The sequence below is a fragment of the Tetranychus urticae genome, chromosome 1 (assembly GCF_039701765.1).
Source record: "Tetranychus urticae isolate SD_2017Ah chromosome 1, NJAU_TeUrti_SD_1.0, whole genome shotgun sequence".
Classification (NCBI taxonomy): domain Eukaryota; kingdom Metazoa; phylum Arthropoda; class Arachnida; order Trombidiformes; family Tetranychidae; genus Tetranychus; species Tetranychus urticae.
The window spans coordinates 26798394-26815405 of NC_142958.1; the positions used below are offsets into that span (position 1 = coordinate 26798394).

The following is a 17012-nucleotide window of genomic DNA, read 5'->3' on the forward strand; positions in this document are numbered from 1 at the left end:
GCGAAGAAAGGAGGACAAGAATAACATTTTCGAGGCGTTTGGAAACACTACCGGTCAATCACATTATCTTCATCTTAAACAGAATCATCTTGATCCTCCTGATTTGTAATAGTTCAAAGACAAAAGACATTTCAAGTTTAATGATTCACTTTCCACTTTGCTAAATGTAAATATCATTTCCTTGGCCAATTTAGACCAAATTATTTTTTCCATTTTTATATTGTATTATATTGCATTTGAATAATAAACTAATTTCAAACTTACAATTATCTTTTATTCCTATTTAAACAACTATAAGGTTGAAATATTTATATCAATTTTTGATATTGGCGATCGATTATGTCCATTTGAATAACCAAAAAAATTAAAAACTGTTTTGTTAATTGCCTTTTCACTTTTATTCCTACTCTTTGCATGATGAGATTGACTGAGAGCTTCTGGCGATTTGCTATGCCATCGTTAGTGTTTTCGAGCCTGTTGTGTTGGTACAATTAGCACGGTTCAGGTTAATATAGAGATAGAAGAGAGACAAGAGGCAGAGAAGTTCTTATTTACTAAAGTAAGTGCTCAAGAAATATGGTTCATTGATTCAACACATAAATCTTAGTAACCAAAAATGAACAATAAACTAACTAATCTAAACACAGGATTCCCTTATGCTCAGAATGTATTGCTAATCGCAAAACTCAACTGGTATTAAAACCAGGCTCTCTCATAATTCCGAGGAATTGAATAAAGTGTTGATTTAATATCAGCCAGAGTCATTCAATATTATTTGTGACAACTTTTGATTTGCTCAAAGATTCTGATATCTTAATAAAGTAACGCACACATCATATTATTACTTAAGCCATTACCAGTGGCTCCCAATAGTTTGATTGATCTTTTGTCACAAATTCATTTCAAGAAGTTCTATTGAGTTCTGGAACAAGGCTGTTGGTATTGTATTAACGGCTTTACCAGAAGCAATCAGGGTTTATTATCAACTATCGATCTGACAAATGACACCAACTCCTCAGTTTCTTCGTGAACTTCTTCGAAACATTTATTAAACCAATTTCTTTTCATTGTCAATATTGTTGGTCATATTAAAAGAAGGACAACTTAAACATTGTCGAGCAATTTCACGTCCAAATTATAATATTTGTTTATTGTGTTTCTTGTATATTCTTGAGCCTGAAAATTCATAAAAAAGACACATACAGATACATGATAGAAACTCTCAGTATCACAACATGAATATAAAATAGTGTTTATTTTTGTGTTTCGCTCGGCTATTACTCTTGGATTTGACTGCTTTTAGTGTCATTAAAAGAATCAAATATGAATCGATTTTTTTTTGCATTTTACTATTTAGTTTCATTAAAATCAATTTCATTCTTCAAAGTAATATGAAGTTACTTTTTTCATTGTTACTAGGCCAGCAACCGAGTGTTTCATTTCATGGTGAATGGATAGACCAGTATCTTATAATATATTATCCATTCAATATCTTACGGCCGAAAATTATTGTACTTGTTGTAATGTATATTAAGGATGAGGTTCTAATTATTTTAATCCTTTGAAAACAACTTGGATTAGTGCGCAAGAGTTTTCATTACCTCGGGCTAACGGTGAAACAGTGAAGATAAAAGACTTAAAAAAACAGATCAAATATGAAACATTTGGTTGACACAGAAGAACGCGTGTTAAAAGAGTCTCGTGACTCAATCAAACTTCGAATCCTGAAAGACTGAACTTCATGAGAAATGAGCATTTATGCCATTCAATTAGATTTTAAATAATTTTACATTTACATTGGTTAATTTAACGTTGGAATAGCACTGGATATTATTGATAAGACTCTTAATTTTTTAACATTTTCTTCGGATTAGTGATCTAGAGGTTTCAATACTAGAGGTCATTCGGAAGTAGATGTGAAATAAACGGCTTAAACAATTCATGGGCGGTGAGAATGGGCGACTATAAAAGGGCTAAAAAAGTCAAAGAACCAACCATAAAAAATTTATCATCCGAGTGTGTTTGTTCAAATTCAATTCAACATGTCAAGTGTATTCAAATCATCTCATCTAGAAAACCTCTACTTGTTAGCAGAAGTTAGCGTTCGCAGACTCGCTGAAGAGCGCGAGAATGCCAAGTGTGATCCATCCTCTGTGTTTTATGTGCCTGAAAAATCAACCTCTTCTTCTTATCACCAGTGCAATTCAACTGACGATTTGATGGATTCCTCATATTCACCATACAAATCTGACTCTGATGACGATCAATATCAGAGTGCACCTCTCAACCTAAAAATATCTTCAGAACCAATGCAGGAAGATGTGATTCAAGAGCCCGAACCTGAGCCAGAGCTTGAGTTAGAATCAGAGTCAGAATCAGAGTCTGAACCAGAGTCTGAACCAGAATCAGAGCCTGAGCGAAAAGAACGACCGGTCACCATAACAGCTGAAATGTACGCTCAGGCCATTGAAAGTGCTCGTAATTATAGATATAGTGAGGGACGAGCAAGTTTTGCACCAAACATCGAGTCTCTAGCTGAAAAACTAAGTAAGTTATTTCAACAATCAGTTGAAGTCAGTGATTTATTTTGCATCTCATTACTTTTGTATCTAACAATCAAACTAAATATTTTATCTTTACTTAACAGAAATCCCTCTTCGAATGTTCAGTTCGATTAAATTTGTTAATGGAGGCCATGGAATCAAGAATCCAATCCTTTCACATGGAAAGCTTAAACCAGCTATACAGCCAAGTTTGGATGATCCCTTGAAATGCCCAGTGTGTGCACAACGGTTCCCCAAACCTCGATGTCTTAAGCGTCATCTTAAAAATCATTCAGACGTAAAAGAATATTTGTGTACATTTTGTGGTAAAGGCTTTAATGATACCTTTGATCTCAAAAAACATACCAGAACTCATACAGGTTAGTTTTTTTTATTGAAATCTCAACTTTTAACCATTTCAATGATTTTTGTTCAAAATTATGAAACAATTATTCCAGTCAATCTTGATTACTGCTAATTATTTATTTTTCTCTTTTTCTCTAATTTCTGTCATAATAGGTGTTCGCCCATACAAATGTGACCATTGTGAAAAATCATTTGCTCAACGATGTTCTCTCGAGTCTCATACTCTCAAAATCCATGGTATTTCGCATTCTTATGCATACAGAGAAAGGAGAACAAAATTGTACGTTTGCGAAGCGTGTGGAAACACTACCAATAAACCGGAATCACATTATCTGCATCTTAAAAATAATCATCCTGATTCTCCCGCTTTGGCCAAAGTCAACGACAGACGATTTTTCAAGTTTAATGATCCTGATTTCCCCTTTGCTGAATGAAAATATCAATTCCTTGCCCAATTTACACTAACTTATTTTTTTGATAGTGCCATATATTGCCATTGTATTATATTGGTTTGAATAATAAACAAATTTCAAACTGACACGTTAATTGTCATTCTCACTTTCATTTCTACAAGCAGAGACGCTAAAATCAATCCATATTCAAAAAGCCAAATCTTTATGTAAACCAAGTTCAATGTGGTGAACTAAAAATGAAATAAAATCTGGTTCTCAAACTAAAAAAATGAAATCTAAGTTTGAACTTTGAAAGCCATTTTACCGAAAATCAGAGAAAATTTTTAGTTACACGAATAATTTTTTTCCCACTAAAAGTGCATAACACAATTCTTACATCGAAAGTCAAAGTTTGGGCACTTTTAGATCATCCAATAATAAACCATAGCGTCATTCAACTAAAAAATAATTTTCTTCCATCCATAATGCTTTTGCAGATAAATTGTTTCCCCAATGCCCTGAATTTTGGCAGAAACTTTAGTTCCTAGAAAGCTCAAGTATTTGTGTTGTTTTAATTAAATCATGGTTATCATTTGGTCGTAGAATGGGTTTAAGAGCGTTTGCGTTGCCATTATTTTCACCGAAAATGGCTGATCATAACTTAAGTTGAACTTTTGTGAGTTGTAAAGGCATGTAACTGATTCCATTGTTCAATTAAAACGTTTCTCTGATGAACATCATTGAGAAAATGGAGTTTAAAGTTGAAACTCCGATCTCTTTCTGTACAGTTTCGTATATACCGGGTGTGGCATAAGTCAGGTACAGCATATTTTCGTGAATAACTTTTGCACCGATAGAGATATTTCAAAACGGTTTTTCTCATTGTAATCAGCGCTTTTTCGGTTGTCATTTGACTATATGCTGGAAGTGCCAACCTTTACTAGCGATCGTTCTGACACGAAAAACGCAAAATATTGTCTCGCAATGAGAAATTCGAGAATTGAAGTTTTTCTTCCTACGCCTTTATGGCTTAGTTGCAAGGGTGTTTCGACCCTTCGTGGCACTTGGTTAGTTCCGTTCAGCGGCTTTGATGTCTTCTTTGTAAAGATAATATAGTTTTATAAAAAATTTGCGATCTTGCCGCTAAGAAACGGCATTTTTCAAAATTCGAATTTTTAACGAGAAACTTTCACAGAACTCAACCGACGGCTTGAGAAAAACACCTAAAAAATTTGGCGGCGATAACTATTACAGTTGCTGAGAAAAAGCGGAAAATATGCTGTACGTGACTTATGCCACACCCGGTACATTCAATCCAATAATAAACCATCAACCTGAATACAAAAAAGTTTTCCCTCAATCTCAATAGTAAGAGATACGGATTTTGCATTTTCCCCTTACCCTGTTTAATCGCTAATATCTCAGTAAACTGAATTCTGGTTAAGCTTTGGCTATTTTTTACGATTGTATCATTATTATTTATCATGAATTGTGATTGCAAAAGTTCAATCATAGCTTTTATGCGATGTAAAAATCTTCTTTAAAATCCGTTTAGTTTGGTCACAATCTTCCCGCAAAAATTTCAAAGTTTGACACATATTGACAGATTTAAACAAACATAAGGTTTTTAAACGGAAAGTTTTTTGGAATCCCTATAGCCACACATAAGTTCAGGATTGGTATCCAGGGTAATGACGAGTTGAAGGAGCTTGAAACCGGAAGTATAAAAGGAAAGAGAGACAGGGACAGAGAAGTAGTTATTCTCGGTAGTAAGAAAGTGTTTCATTGATTCAAACCACTTTTCACATTTTCAACTTTCTTCAAACTTTTGACCGCTATTTTTCATCTCCACATCAAGACCGTTACTTTATATTTTACCACTGTGAATAAACTCTGCCAACTCTATAAAACCAAATCAACTTTTAATTTCGTGCTAAATCACAATGCCAAGGTCGTTTTTAATACGCAAAAGAATTAATCTCAGGCAGTCTAACCAGCCAACTAAGCAGGCCTCTAACCAACAGTCCGACCAACAGTCCGACCAACAGTCTAACCTACAAGCTAACCAACAAGCTAACCAACAGTGCAAACAGTCCGACCAACAATCTAATCAGCAGCCTAAGCAGCAGCCACAGTCTAACCAACAGTCTAACCAACAAGCTAACCAACAGTCTAATCAGCAGCCTAAGCAGCAATCACAGTGGCGTCCAGTTACTCCACCACCAAGTCCTGAGGATGCAAAACCATCACCATCAATGTCAACATCGTACACCTGCTCCAGCTCATCGAATACTTCATCATCGCCTGATGTCAGTGAACACCAGAATATTGTGTTGAACCTTAAAGTGGATCCAAAACCTGTGCAACATGCAGCCAAAAAGATTAAGTCTGAACCTAAAGTTGTTGTTACTGAGGAAATGTACCAGCAGTCCGTTGAAACTGCTCGCAATAGCAAAGCTGGAAGTAATGGTGGGATCCCAGCTACCTTCGCTCCAAGCTTCAGGTCTCTAGCACAAAAGCTGAGTAAGTAAAACATGATTTCTTGAGCATTTATTGTACCTAACAATAAACTAAATATTTTATTTTTTCTCAACAGAAATTCCTCTTCACATATTTAATTCAATCGATTTTGTTAACGGAGGACATGGAATCAAGAATCCAATACTTTCTAAAAAGAAGTCCGTTATTTCACCAAGTTTGAAAGATAAAAAAAAATGTCCAGTGTGCCGTAAACAGTTCGCTCTGCCACGTTTAATGAACCGTCACCTTAAATGCCATTCAGACGTGAAACGATTTTTATGCACATTTTGTGGCAAAGGCTTTAATGATACCTTTGATCTTAAAAGGCACACCAGAACTCATACAGGTTTGTTGTTTTATTGAAATCTTAACTTTTGACTACTTCAATGAATTATCGTTGAAAATTATGAAACAATTATTCCGATTAATCTTGATTTTTGCTAATTATTTCTTTTTTCTCTAATTTCTGTCATAATAGGTGTTCGCCCATACAAATGTGATCATTGTGCTAAATCATTTACTCAAAGATGCTCTCTCGAATCTCATTCCAATAAAATCCACGGCATTTCGCACCAATATGCATACAAGCAAAGGAGGACAAAAATGTACGTTTGCGAAGAGTGTGGAAACGCTACCGATCAACCGGAAGCACATTATCTCCATCTTAAACAGAATCATCCTGATTCTCCTGCACTGGCAAAAATTAATGATAAGCGATTTTTCAAGTTTAATGATTCCAATTTCCCATGTGCCGAATGAAAATATCAACTTCTTGGCTAATTTCAGTTTTATCAGTCTCATCATAAGCATCAATTTTATTTATATTTTTTGGGTGTCATCACCGTTTTTGCACAATCTTTTTAAAACATTTAGAAACAAGAAAAAATACACCGATGATGACTACGATTCTGAGTGATATATTCAAGGCAAAAATATATCAATTTTTGATATGCCAATCAATTATGTTGTATTTGAACAATCGTTAAAATTAAAAACCATTCTGTTAATTGTAATTCTCACTTTTATTTCTATTTTTGAATGATCAATCATGAAGTTGACTAAAAGCTTTGAGGATTACCTATTACCTTGAGCTATACCCATCGTTATTTTTCATTGGAATTGAAAATGGCCTCCGGACTTTTTGCGTGTCAACAATTATAGATCAGTAGTCTATTTTCAATCCCTCATATATACTATGGGTGTGGCTCTGATTATTTTAATCCTTTGATAACAACTTGGATTAGTGGTCAAGAATTTTCATTACCTCGGGCCAACCGTGACACTGTGAAGATACAAGACTTAAAAACATGACCAAATATGAAACCTTTGAGTCGCACAGAGGTACGCGTTTTAAAAAAGTCTCATCACTTAATCAAACTTCCAATACTGGAAAACTAACAAACTGACTTGTGAACTTCATGAGAGCTCAGGTTTTTCACCTGTCAAAACTAGATTTTTAAACTAATCTTTTATTTACACTGGTTGATTGAACAGTGGAATAGCATTGATTGTTGTTTATAAGATTCTTAATATTTTATCTTTTTCTTCGGATTAGTGATCTAGAGGTTTCAATACCTGGTGTCACTGGGGAGTAGATGCGAAATAAACGGTTTATCCTTCGGTGGCAACTTGGATTAGTGGTCGAGAGTTTTCATTACCTCGGGCTAACGGTGACACAGCAAAGATAAAAGACTTAAGAAACTGATCAAATTTAAAAGCTTTCGGACGCACATCATTCAATCAAAGTTGGAAAATTGAACTTCATGAGAGACGAGCATTTATGCCAGTCAATTCGATTGCAAAATAATCTAATATTTAAATTGGTTGATTTAACGTTGGAATAGCATTGTATATTAGGTTAACATACAAAAATACTTTAAAAGGGCAAAAAAGTCAAAGAAAAATGCACAGTAATTTTCATTTCTTGAGTCGATTTTGAGAGGTTACTATTACATTTATTTATGAATTTTCAATTCAGAAAGATACAATACAAAATGATACATAATTTTATAATTACATGTTTCGGAAAATTAGTAGAAGTGTTTTTATGATTGTTATAATGATCAAGTTGTCGTTTCTATATTGAGATGGGTAATAAAACGAAGTCGCTTTTGCAAAGCAGGCCTGAGATTACGAATTTTTCCTTCAACATCATTTTTGATAGAGTCGCCAGTTATATGGTATTTCATATGGTATAAAAGGTCAGTTATTGTATCCATAAAACGTAACTCAGTGCAATTTTTATCAATAACCTCGAGAAAAGAGTACAACTCGATAGTAACTTCCATAGCTCTACGTGTTCGCTCAGCATAAAGTCTTTGAAGGAAAGGACAAACAATATGGACAATGAAAAGAAATTGTTCTTCAGTCTTAATAATTGGTTTAACTCGTTCACGAAGAAACTGAGGAATCGGTGTGATTTGTCCAATTGATGCGTGATGGAAAAATGAATGGATTAAAGCAATTAAATAGCTTGGTTGCATTTCTGACATTGATTTATGGCTATCAGAAAAGTTCATCATTTGAAATGGTTCAGGGTGAGGTGAATAAGTTAAAAGAGGACTTTCCATCATACTTATGATCCGATCATTGATAACAGACCAGTATGCTTCTGGTAAAGCAGTCAATACAACACCAATTGCATTGTTCCAGAACTCGATAGTATTTCTTGGAATGTATTTGTGTCCAACAACAACAAGATCAATCAAATTATTGGCAACGACATTGGCAGCCACTGGTAATGCCATGAGTTCAATGCATGTAATATGAAGAGCATGAACACCAGCATTGGCAAATTCATTGAAACGCCAATCAACATGTGGAAATGGAGATTTACCTTGAAAAGTATCAACTACTCTACTGATCAGTTTGAAATAATAGTCTAATTCAGGATTCCAGGCTAAATCTTCAACAGGACGCTTCATGTAATTCAAGTATGCGTCAGTAACAGCCCAGTTTGCTGGTTTAATGTCTTTAAAAGCACCAATTATGATTGAAACAAGTTTACGTCGAAGTGCTGGTCTTTCTCGCATTTTATGCTCATAATAGTGTAATGTTTCATACAAATAGGTTAATGGACGATCGTGAAATTTATAGAGGCAACCATATTTCTCTAGCAATGAGTCAATCAATGGACTTGGTGATCCTGGTGGCAGTTCAAGATAGCGATGAATGATCAAGTCAAGAACAGGTATAAAACGAAGACAAATATTGCTAAAATAAGTTGGTAGATATGAATGTTGCATATTTTGACCACTAATATCTGCGAGTCCTTCGAAATAAAATTTTTCTGGATATTTCTGTTAAAAAGTAATTGAAAGATAAAAAATTATTGATATGCGAATGAGAAATTTCAAGATGAATATCTTCTTTTAACAAAAAAGGTTATAACTAGCAAAATCAGTTCAGAAATATTTAAATGCATGTGAAGCAAATCACATTTACGTATGTCAAGGAATTTCCCAATTGAGATACCTTGATTCATAGACAACGAACTGAGATTTGCTTGAAAGAAAATATTGAAATACACTAGAAGATTAATAATAAACGATATCTTACTCTGTGTAAAGCGTGATGCTTTTCGTGCCAATTTGATTGCTTCCAGTGTTCCGGAGACATTTCTCTGACAAAATCAGCAACTCGATTGGAAAAATCAGTCGTTTTGAGCAATAACATTTGAATGATAAACAAAGAGACTTGAGCTTCATTACCTTCGTAAGCTCTCAGAGTCTGTAAGAAAATCAAGTAAAGTAAAAACAAATTATTAATATATGAAATGCTAAATGGTAAAAATTAAAATTTCAAAATAAAATAATTACCAGACATAAAAGTAATCTGTCCAAAGTTATGACATGACTCTTCCAAATTAAATCATTCAATTTATCAATATATTTAGTAACATTTTGGGTTCCGCAGAGATTTGTAAATTCATTAACGAGATAGTCCACCAAGATTCTTAAATGAGAAGATAAAGCTTTGGCTCCAATTCGGTCCAAAATTTTGTATGCTATTGGGTTGATTCGATCATTCTCAAGAATCATTTTCCATAAAAGACACAGAAATAATGGTGGAGTTCCTTGAATTGAAAAATGGGCGATTATATCGTTTTCATTGCTCATTGTTATCCATTTTCGGTATTCTTCTTCGACCGATTGTTTCAATTGTGCTTTGTTTTCCGTAACTGTATTAAAGTTTTGATAATACTCGGTAATTGCTGGTGGAAAACACTTGAGTGTACAACTTGACCATGCTAACGGAGTGCTATTCATGATGTTGGACAATAACTCTTTGCACCATTCGATCAAAGTATCACAACCAGTTACATGAATGGCTCTTGCTAATGTTAGAATCAACACTTTATTCAATTCCTCTGAGTCATGAGAGATCCTTATTTTTGGTTCATTTTGATATCGGTTGAGTTGAGTGATGAGCAATACTTGTTCTGAAGTGAATCCTGTGATTAGTTTTAAAGCTGTACTTTCCATACATGAATGCAGTTGAATTTGATTACTATGAGGTGAATTAGCTAAATAATGGAGTTGGTTCAAGAATTGAACTCGATAAGGAGCAGGTATGTGGTGTAAACGATGGATGAACATTTCGAAGAGAATATTAAGAGTTCCCCAAGATTGCGTTCTGATGGCATTAGGTATCACTTGTTGAATGAAATTTTTAATTCCAAGTGTTTCAAGTTCAATGTAAATTAACAAACGGCTGTAGGTTTCAGCTAAAGCAGGTGATATTATAGTTCCATCTTTCGAGGATGATTTGTTGATTTGAGCAACAATATTCGAGATCAAACTCATTTTAGTGTGCAATGTAACAGAATCTAACAAACTAACAGATAGCGGTATTATAGCCCCGTTAGTATTACCTCCAGTTGATCCACTGCGACTATTGCACTTAATAGTGTCACATAAAATCGTTAAAATTCGATTGTAATAATCACTATTGGTAGAATAAGCATTACAAATAAGAGGAATTTTAGAATCAACCGTTAAACTGGCGGGTAGATCACTGCTCATAAAAGTTTGGTGAAGAAATTCAACATGAAGCCTGAGACAATTTGGAATCGGTCTTATCATCTTTTGAGGTTCATTTTCTGCTTTCTTTAACAAATGAATCCAAATGGAACTGATCGCGAAAGTATGAGTGCAGATAGGTTTAGTTATATCGGGAACAGGAAGAGGATCCTTTTCAGGGTAGAGTAGATCATGAAGTTTGAAGAAGGGTAAGAAATCTGTTAGAGGAGTCTTCTGAATGGAACCAGAAATATATTGAAGAAGCATCCACATTAGATGATCTCGTCCTTTTTTTGAATTTCGAGCAGCCAATGATTCATGAAGGCTTCGCACAAGCTGTGGAAAACTTATATGGTTTAATATGATGAAAGTTATCAAATGGCCAGATAGTATTTGCCAAAGGCACTGAGTTTGACTATAGTCAGTGTCCTCTTGATTGTTCGTTTCGTTTTCAGACTTTTCCATTGCCAATACAATCAATGCAACCAATTGTTCTTCAAGAATAGGACAGCGGGATTTAGCTTTATTAGTCAGACTCAACATAAAGTAAATCATTTCACGAGAATAAGGCTGTTCCAAGACATATCTCAACAAGCCTATCTGAGGTCTTGTAAGCTCGTTGTTATAAGGTAAAAGGCCTTTGAGGTCGAATGCGGCTGTGGCTGCATTCAATTGCCAAGATTGGTTTAAGGTTGAGGAATATCCAACAATTGGTAAGAGCTTGGAACGATTAATGATTGAAACCATCTGAGCAACAGGACGGAAGCTTTCCACAAAAGCCGAAAATAAATCAGCGAATTTCTGAAAATATGAATAAATCATGAGAAAATTTCCAATCTATGTGTAAGAAAGATTTTAATACTGCTTACCCAATGCATCCATTTGTCAGATTTTTTCTTAATTTCATCAAAAGCTAGATAGGCTGGTAATAGTGAGGAATTTCGGTTCAAGGCATAATCTAGGACCTAAGAATGTGAATATAGATGGTGTGCTTATAAAAACAAATTTAAATCAAATCTTTAGTAATGAATATTTACCTTACGCATAACATCTAATTGCGGTAGCATAGCAATATTTGCCTCAATGGGAATTGTGTGGATTTTCTCGATCATAAATCTGATTATATCTCTGACACCTTTATAGTCCACTTGAGAAATTACTCGATGAATTAACTCGAAAGATTGGCAAAAAAATATTTGCTTATTGATATGAAGATGTTCACAATTGAGAATGGCTTCACAAACAGATCTGAGGGAATAGTAAAAATTAGTAAATAATAAAGTTTGTGCCTGTAATAAATACTTACTTAGCTGATAATAAGTGATTATTGATGGCATGTTCCAACATCGAGAGTAATAGTCTAACTTTATTGACGTTAGGAATAGAACCTGCTCCATTCAAATAGTCCCTCAGCATTAATTCAATCTTTTCCGGAGTATCACAAGATTTGATTAAGGCTGTCATCTGTTCTTCATAGTTTTTGATCTTGCATTCTTCGTTTACTGAAGATTCGACAATATAACCAGTAAAAATTGCTTCTAATTCCTCGGTACGCTATAAATAAATCCGATTGATAATTTGAATTAGAACAAAAGAAAAAATGAGTTTGAATTAAAGTACTTACCAGAATCGAATCAATAAAATTATGAACATCAGAAACAGTTGAAGAGACTTCCATAGGAGTACTCATTTTTAGTGATTGTTGACTGTTAAACCATAAATAAATAATATAGAAAACAACTTTAATTTAAAGTAAGGTTCAGGTTTAAAACTGAACTTTACCTCCAAATTATTCACGATAAAAATTCATCTAGATTCAAACTATGAATTCAATTTCAACACAAGGGAATGTTACCATGTTATTTATCGGTTTTGCACAAATTTGGTTTTCATATGATAAAATGATGCCGGTCAAAGAAAAAGCATGCAGAGACACCTATTGATGCAAAAATAAAAAGAAAACTTTTTCTTGATTAAACCTAAATTTTGTTTTAATTTTTTAATACAAGGAGAGAATCTCAAAATCAAACCTTCTCATTAAAATCTTTAAAACAGATAAAGAACTGAATAGAATAGAAGATTGTGATTGTTGTTTTTTGTTGCTTAACTGAGGTTGTTTATAAAATTGGAGCAATAGAATGGTGTTAGGAAAAAATGTTAATTAGAGACAAACGAAAAAGATTCTAAAATTAGTAAATCATCTCTCAATTAAGAGACATTGAGCACGATGAGCCCAATCAGTTAGGTATAGTTTAATCATAAATGGATCATGTAAATATATCATAAATTCAGTTGGTCTGAATATGCGCGATTTAGAAATAGATTGAAGAATGAAATGATATTGAATAAGAAGTGGTCGTTTCAAGCATATAATTGTATATTTTATTAATATTAGTTTAAGTTAATAAAATAAATTTACAAAGTTTGATTTGTAATTATAAAGTAAGTAAGTCAAAATTATCACAACCGTGGTGGGGCTTATACTTGTGGGTGAAGGTAACAAAAAAGAAATTAAAGTAATAATTAATCTTCATCCGAATCATCTATAAGGTGTCGCTTCTTTTTCAGCTTGGCCATTCGTCGTTTCTCTTCTTGCTCTTTTCTCATATCTTCTAGATCTTCCAGCAAACCAGCTTTGGCAGATTCCATCTCTTCTTTCATTTGTTGAGCGAATGTGGCTTCTTCGATATCGTCATCGTCTATCATTGCATATTTCCTCTTGTCGTATCCAAAAATTTCTCGAATATAATGAGAAACGTCGGATTTCTGAGCTTCCAGGTCATCACCGTCGTCAATGAAATCTCTCATATCTTCGTCTTCCTCGTCTTCTTCGTCGTCATATGAAACAGGTTGATAATTCATACTTCGTCTATAAGTAAGGCCAATTGGAGGTAAAATCTTGTTCGATGCCACTGGTCGTCTTTTCTTTATCTCTTTCAATCTGGCAAGTTCTCGTTCACGATCGCGTTCCCGTTCGGCTCTTAAACGAGCCAATTCTCGCTCTTTGGCCAACTGTTCTTCCAGCTCTTTATTCCTTGCTTTTTGTAACTCAAGTTCACGTGCTGCTTGTAATTCTGTAAAAAAAGAAAGATAAAAAGAAACAAAGAAATGATTAGAAATAGATCAATGATTAGTTTGATTAACAGGTGATTCATGTTGAACAAAGGGTTTCAAAAAGGATATCATGGCTTGTTAGGAAGATTCGAGATACATTTTTCAAGTTATTAAGTATTTGTAAGTTAGTAAGGAACGAAAGGAATAGAAAGATAAAAAACTTACCTCTTTCTTTGAGAAGTCTCTCCTTCTCTCTGAGAGCATCTCTATCTATCTTGGTTGAATCACGAGTTGATGGTTGTTTGGTATCCGCAGGTCGAAGTTTCTTCTTAGGAGGTTGATTCGTATTGGATGATGTCCGGGAAATTGGGTCTCCTCCAAAAAGTTCAGATCTTGGTTTAATTTTATGGCCATTCTCTAAAATTCCATTATCACTTTTTGCACTTTTTAATAACTTTGACTTAGGAGATGGAATATATTGTGGGGTTGGTTTACTTCTTTCGGTATCACTTCTTGATTTGGTATTAACTCCTTTCTGTTCTTTGGCACTGTTAACTTTAGATGGAACATATTCTTCCACTTTACGATTGCCATTGTGAGATTTTGAAATAATACTTGGTCGTGTTGGTGAATATTCGCCAACTCTTGGTTTCTTTTTAGGTATCTTATTGGAAACTAATGTTGAGCTTAACGTAGATGAAGTAACTGATGAGCTTGGTATAACTGGCTTGCTTGATACAGTTGACTTTTTTGAAGGAATATACTCATCATTTTTCGGTCTACTTGGATTGCTATTAATACTTTTACTCTGTTGTTTTCTCATGTTTTCAAGGATTCGTTTTTCTCTATCCTTTTCGTCTTTAAGGTCAATCTTGGTCTTTTGTGAAGATTTAGATTTACTGCTAGCATAGATTCTTTCTTCTAATTGTCTTCTTTCCTCACGTTTCTTATCTGCTGCAGTTTTCCCTGCTTTCTCAGCTTCTTTCTGGGCTTTGATCTTTTCTAGGTATTCTTTCATCTTTTTATCAACTGGTTTACCACTTATGGCCTGTTTACGAATCTTTTCCTGACGTTTCCTATCTTCCATGGCACGAAGCTCATCTTGTTGTTTCTTCAACCTATTAAGCTCTTCATTTTGTTTCCTTACACGTTCTTCATCTGCTTTCTGTTGTAACTTTCTCTGGGCTTCTTCCTTTTTCTTTAGTATACGTTCTCGTTTCTTCTGGGATTTCAAAAATTCTTCGTCAGGCTCACCTTTCTTGTTGAATTTTTTATACGGGTTCAGCATCTCTTGGAATCTCCTCTCCTTTGCAGCTTCCTCTTCGGCCTTTTTCTTCATCACATATTTAAGAATAGCATCTTTACTAGGGGCTTGTGAATTACTCGTCATGATGATGGTTAAGTTGACCAGTTTCCAATAGGAGTACACAATTAAAGAAAACTTAAACACTTTTTGACAAGAATAAATTGAAGTAATCACTAGTGAAGATAAATACACACTGTAAACAACTAGTCTGTATGTCAGCAAGTCTGAAAATGCTGCCATCTGAAGTTTGCTCCCTTATTTATATTTTTAAATTCGGGAGCTAAACCGCTTATCCGAAATTAAAATGAACAGTTCTAGAGGATTAATAATATTGGTTTAAAAGGTCTAAAAAATTGGTAAGGGCATATAACCGTAGGGCATAAGTGGTAAAAAGTTACAGAATTTTTTCGTAAAAATGTTAATACTTTTATTGTTATTTAATCCAACTTACAGTGTTTATCATAAAAATTAATTAACATTCTTTGAGACTGACATATTATAATTTACATTAAGATCGAGATTGTCTGTGTTGATGAGCTTTTAGTCTAATAGCTTGGAGAAGTGTTTACTCTACAATCTGAAACAATACAGATAATAACAGTTCAGAACATGATTTTGTAAACACCTTTTTCTGAATTGTTTTAAACAGTTTAACTTGAAAAGTAAATGGATGAAATGGTAAAACAATCAAAATTGTATTAAAAGGTGGAGAGAATGACAAGTCATCGCAGAGATGGTATTAGTTATTGTATTATCACAGGTTCAAGTTCAGATCCAAAATATTAATTAAGCATCGTATGCCTATCATAAATATTTTTTCGTTGCTCTGAAACTTTTCTAATCCATTTGTGCTGTTCATGGCCAATAGCGCTAATTACACCTCTCGAATGAGCATAAGTTAACTCAGGTTGACTTGTTGATTCAATTGATTCGGTCGAGCTTCTTTTAGGTCCAGTTTCTACCAGCATTTCTTCATTAAAATGTTCACGATAAGGTGTACGCTTGAAAACTAGAAAAGATTAGAAACGAAATCATTAGTAAGCAATCGATAATTTTCAATCAAATTCATTGAGCACATGTTGAAGGGAGGTTCTCATTAGATTTATACTTACATCTACTCCAAAGCATATAAGAGTCGAGAGCTAATACCAGCATATAAGCAACGAGTAAAAAGATGATAGAAATAACTCCGATGATAACATATCTGATAATCTCTGTATTTCTTGATTCAAATCTACATTCGCATAGTGGACAGAATTCTTTAGAGCTAACGTTTGTCAATTGAGGTAATACAAAACCATCACAATTACATTTAAGGGGAGGAACAGTGTCAATATAAACCTTCCTGTCAATGTAAAAGTTGTTGGCAGGTTCATTGCCATTGGGTTGTGATTGGTAAGTTTGCGAGGTTGACTGTTTGACAGGTAAGCTTTCATTAGCGACAACTCGCAAAGAGGGACAGATACACTTGCACCTCTCATTCTCATATTGACCGGATACCAAACCAATAAAAAGGGAAATAAATATAACAATCAATTCCATCGTAGCTCGATGTTGAGTAACATAAAACCAAAGTTGCACTATTTTCCAGTAAACACGTAGCGTTTGATCAACAGACAGTCACAGAATTATAATTTCTGAGTTTGTTAGATTACTCTAGCTTCTAAGAACAACATCCTAATCATTGGGAATAATTAAAATGCTGAAATTGATAATTTGTATTGATAATCATCTGGTAACTGCCTCAAACTGTTTGAGTAAAACATAAACACTGTTTATTAAACAGCCTTGATAAGTTGAAATCAAAATA

General features: G+C 34.0%; 5 protein-coding genes across 5 annotated transcripts; 2 read left to right on the forward strand and 3 right to left on the reverse strand.

The window, feature by feature from the left end:
* Positions 1–1982: 1982 nt before the first annotated feature.
* Positions 1983–3447, forward strand: LOC149094861 (transcription factor ovo-like homolog lin-48). The gene is made up of 3 exons (XM_089270459.1): positions 1983–2547; positions 2648–2923; positions 3063–3447. Exons 1-3 carry the CDS (start codon positions 2043–2045, stop codon positions 3341–3343), a joined length of 1062 nt encoding a protein of 353 aa, XP_089126585.1. The 5' UTR covers positions 1983–2042; the 3' UTR covers positions 3344–3447.
* Positions 3448–5066: 1619 nt separating this feature from the next.
* On the forward strand, positions 5067–6828 carry LOC107364344 (uncharacterized). The gene is made up of 3 exons (XM_089270460.1): positions 5067–5824; positions 5898–6167; positions 6300–6828. Exons 1-3 carry the CDS (start codon positions 5245–5247, stop codon positions 6578–6580), a joined length of 1131 nt encoding a protein of 376 aa, XP_089126586.1. The 5' UTR covers positions 5067–5244; the 3' UTR covers positions 6581–6828.
* A 926-nt stretch (positions 6829–7754) lies between these two features.
* Positions 7755–12740, reverse strand: MED23 (mediator complex subunit 23). The gene is made up of 7 exons (XM_015931751.3): positions 12467–12740; positions 12149–12396; positions 11880–12090; positions 11712–11807; positions 9640–11643; positions 9380–9550; positions 7755–9120 (listed from the first exon to the last, which is right to left on the reverse strand). Exons 1-7 carry the CDS (start codon positions 12530–12532, stop codon positions 7885–7887), a joined length of 4032 nt encoding a protein of 1343 aa, XP_015787237.1. The 5' UTR covers positions 12533–12740; the 3' UTR covers positions 7755–7884.
* Positions 12741–13201: 461 nt separating this feature from the next.
* On the reverse strand, positions 13202–15383 carry LOC107364627 (uncharacterized). The gene is made up of 2 exons (XM_015932055.3): positions 14122–15383; positions 13202–13916 (listed from the first exon to the last, which is right to left on the reverse strand). The coding sequence occupies exons 1-2, from the start codon at positions 15284–15286 to the stop codon at positions 13366–13368; spliced, it is 1716 nt and encodes a 571-aa protein (XP_015787541.2). The 5' UTR covers positions 15287–15383; the 3' UTR covers positions 13202–13365.
* A 221-nt stretch (positions 15384–15604) lies between these two features.
* On the reverse strand, positions 15605–16991 carry LOC107364559 (uncharacterized protein CG1161). Its single transcript, XM_015931973.3, has 2 exons — positions 16315–16991; positions 15605–16211 (listed from the first exon to the last, which is right to left on the reverse strand). The coding sequence occupies exons 1-2, from the start codon at positions 16742–16744 to the stop codon at positions 15985–15987; spliced, it is 657 nt and encodes a 218-aa protein (XP_015787459.1). The 5' UTR covers positions 16745–16991; the 3' UTR covers positions 15605–15984.
* Between the last annotated feature and the right edge of the window lie 21 nt (positions 16992–17012).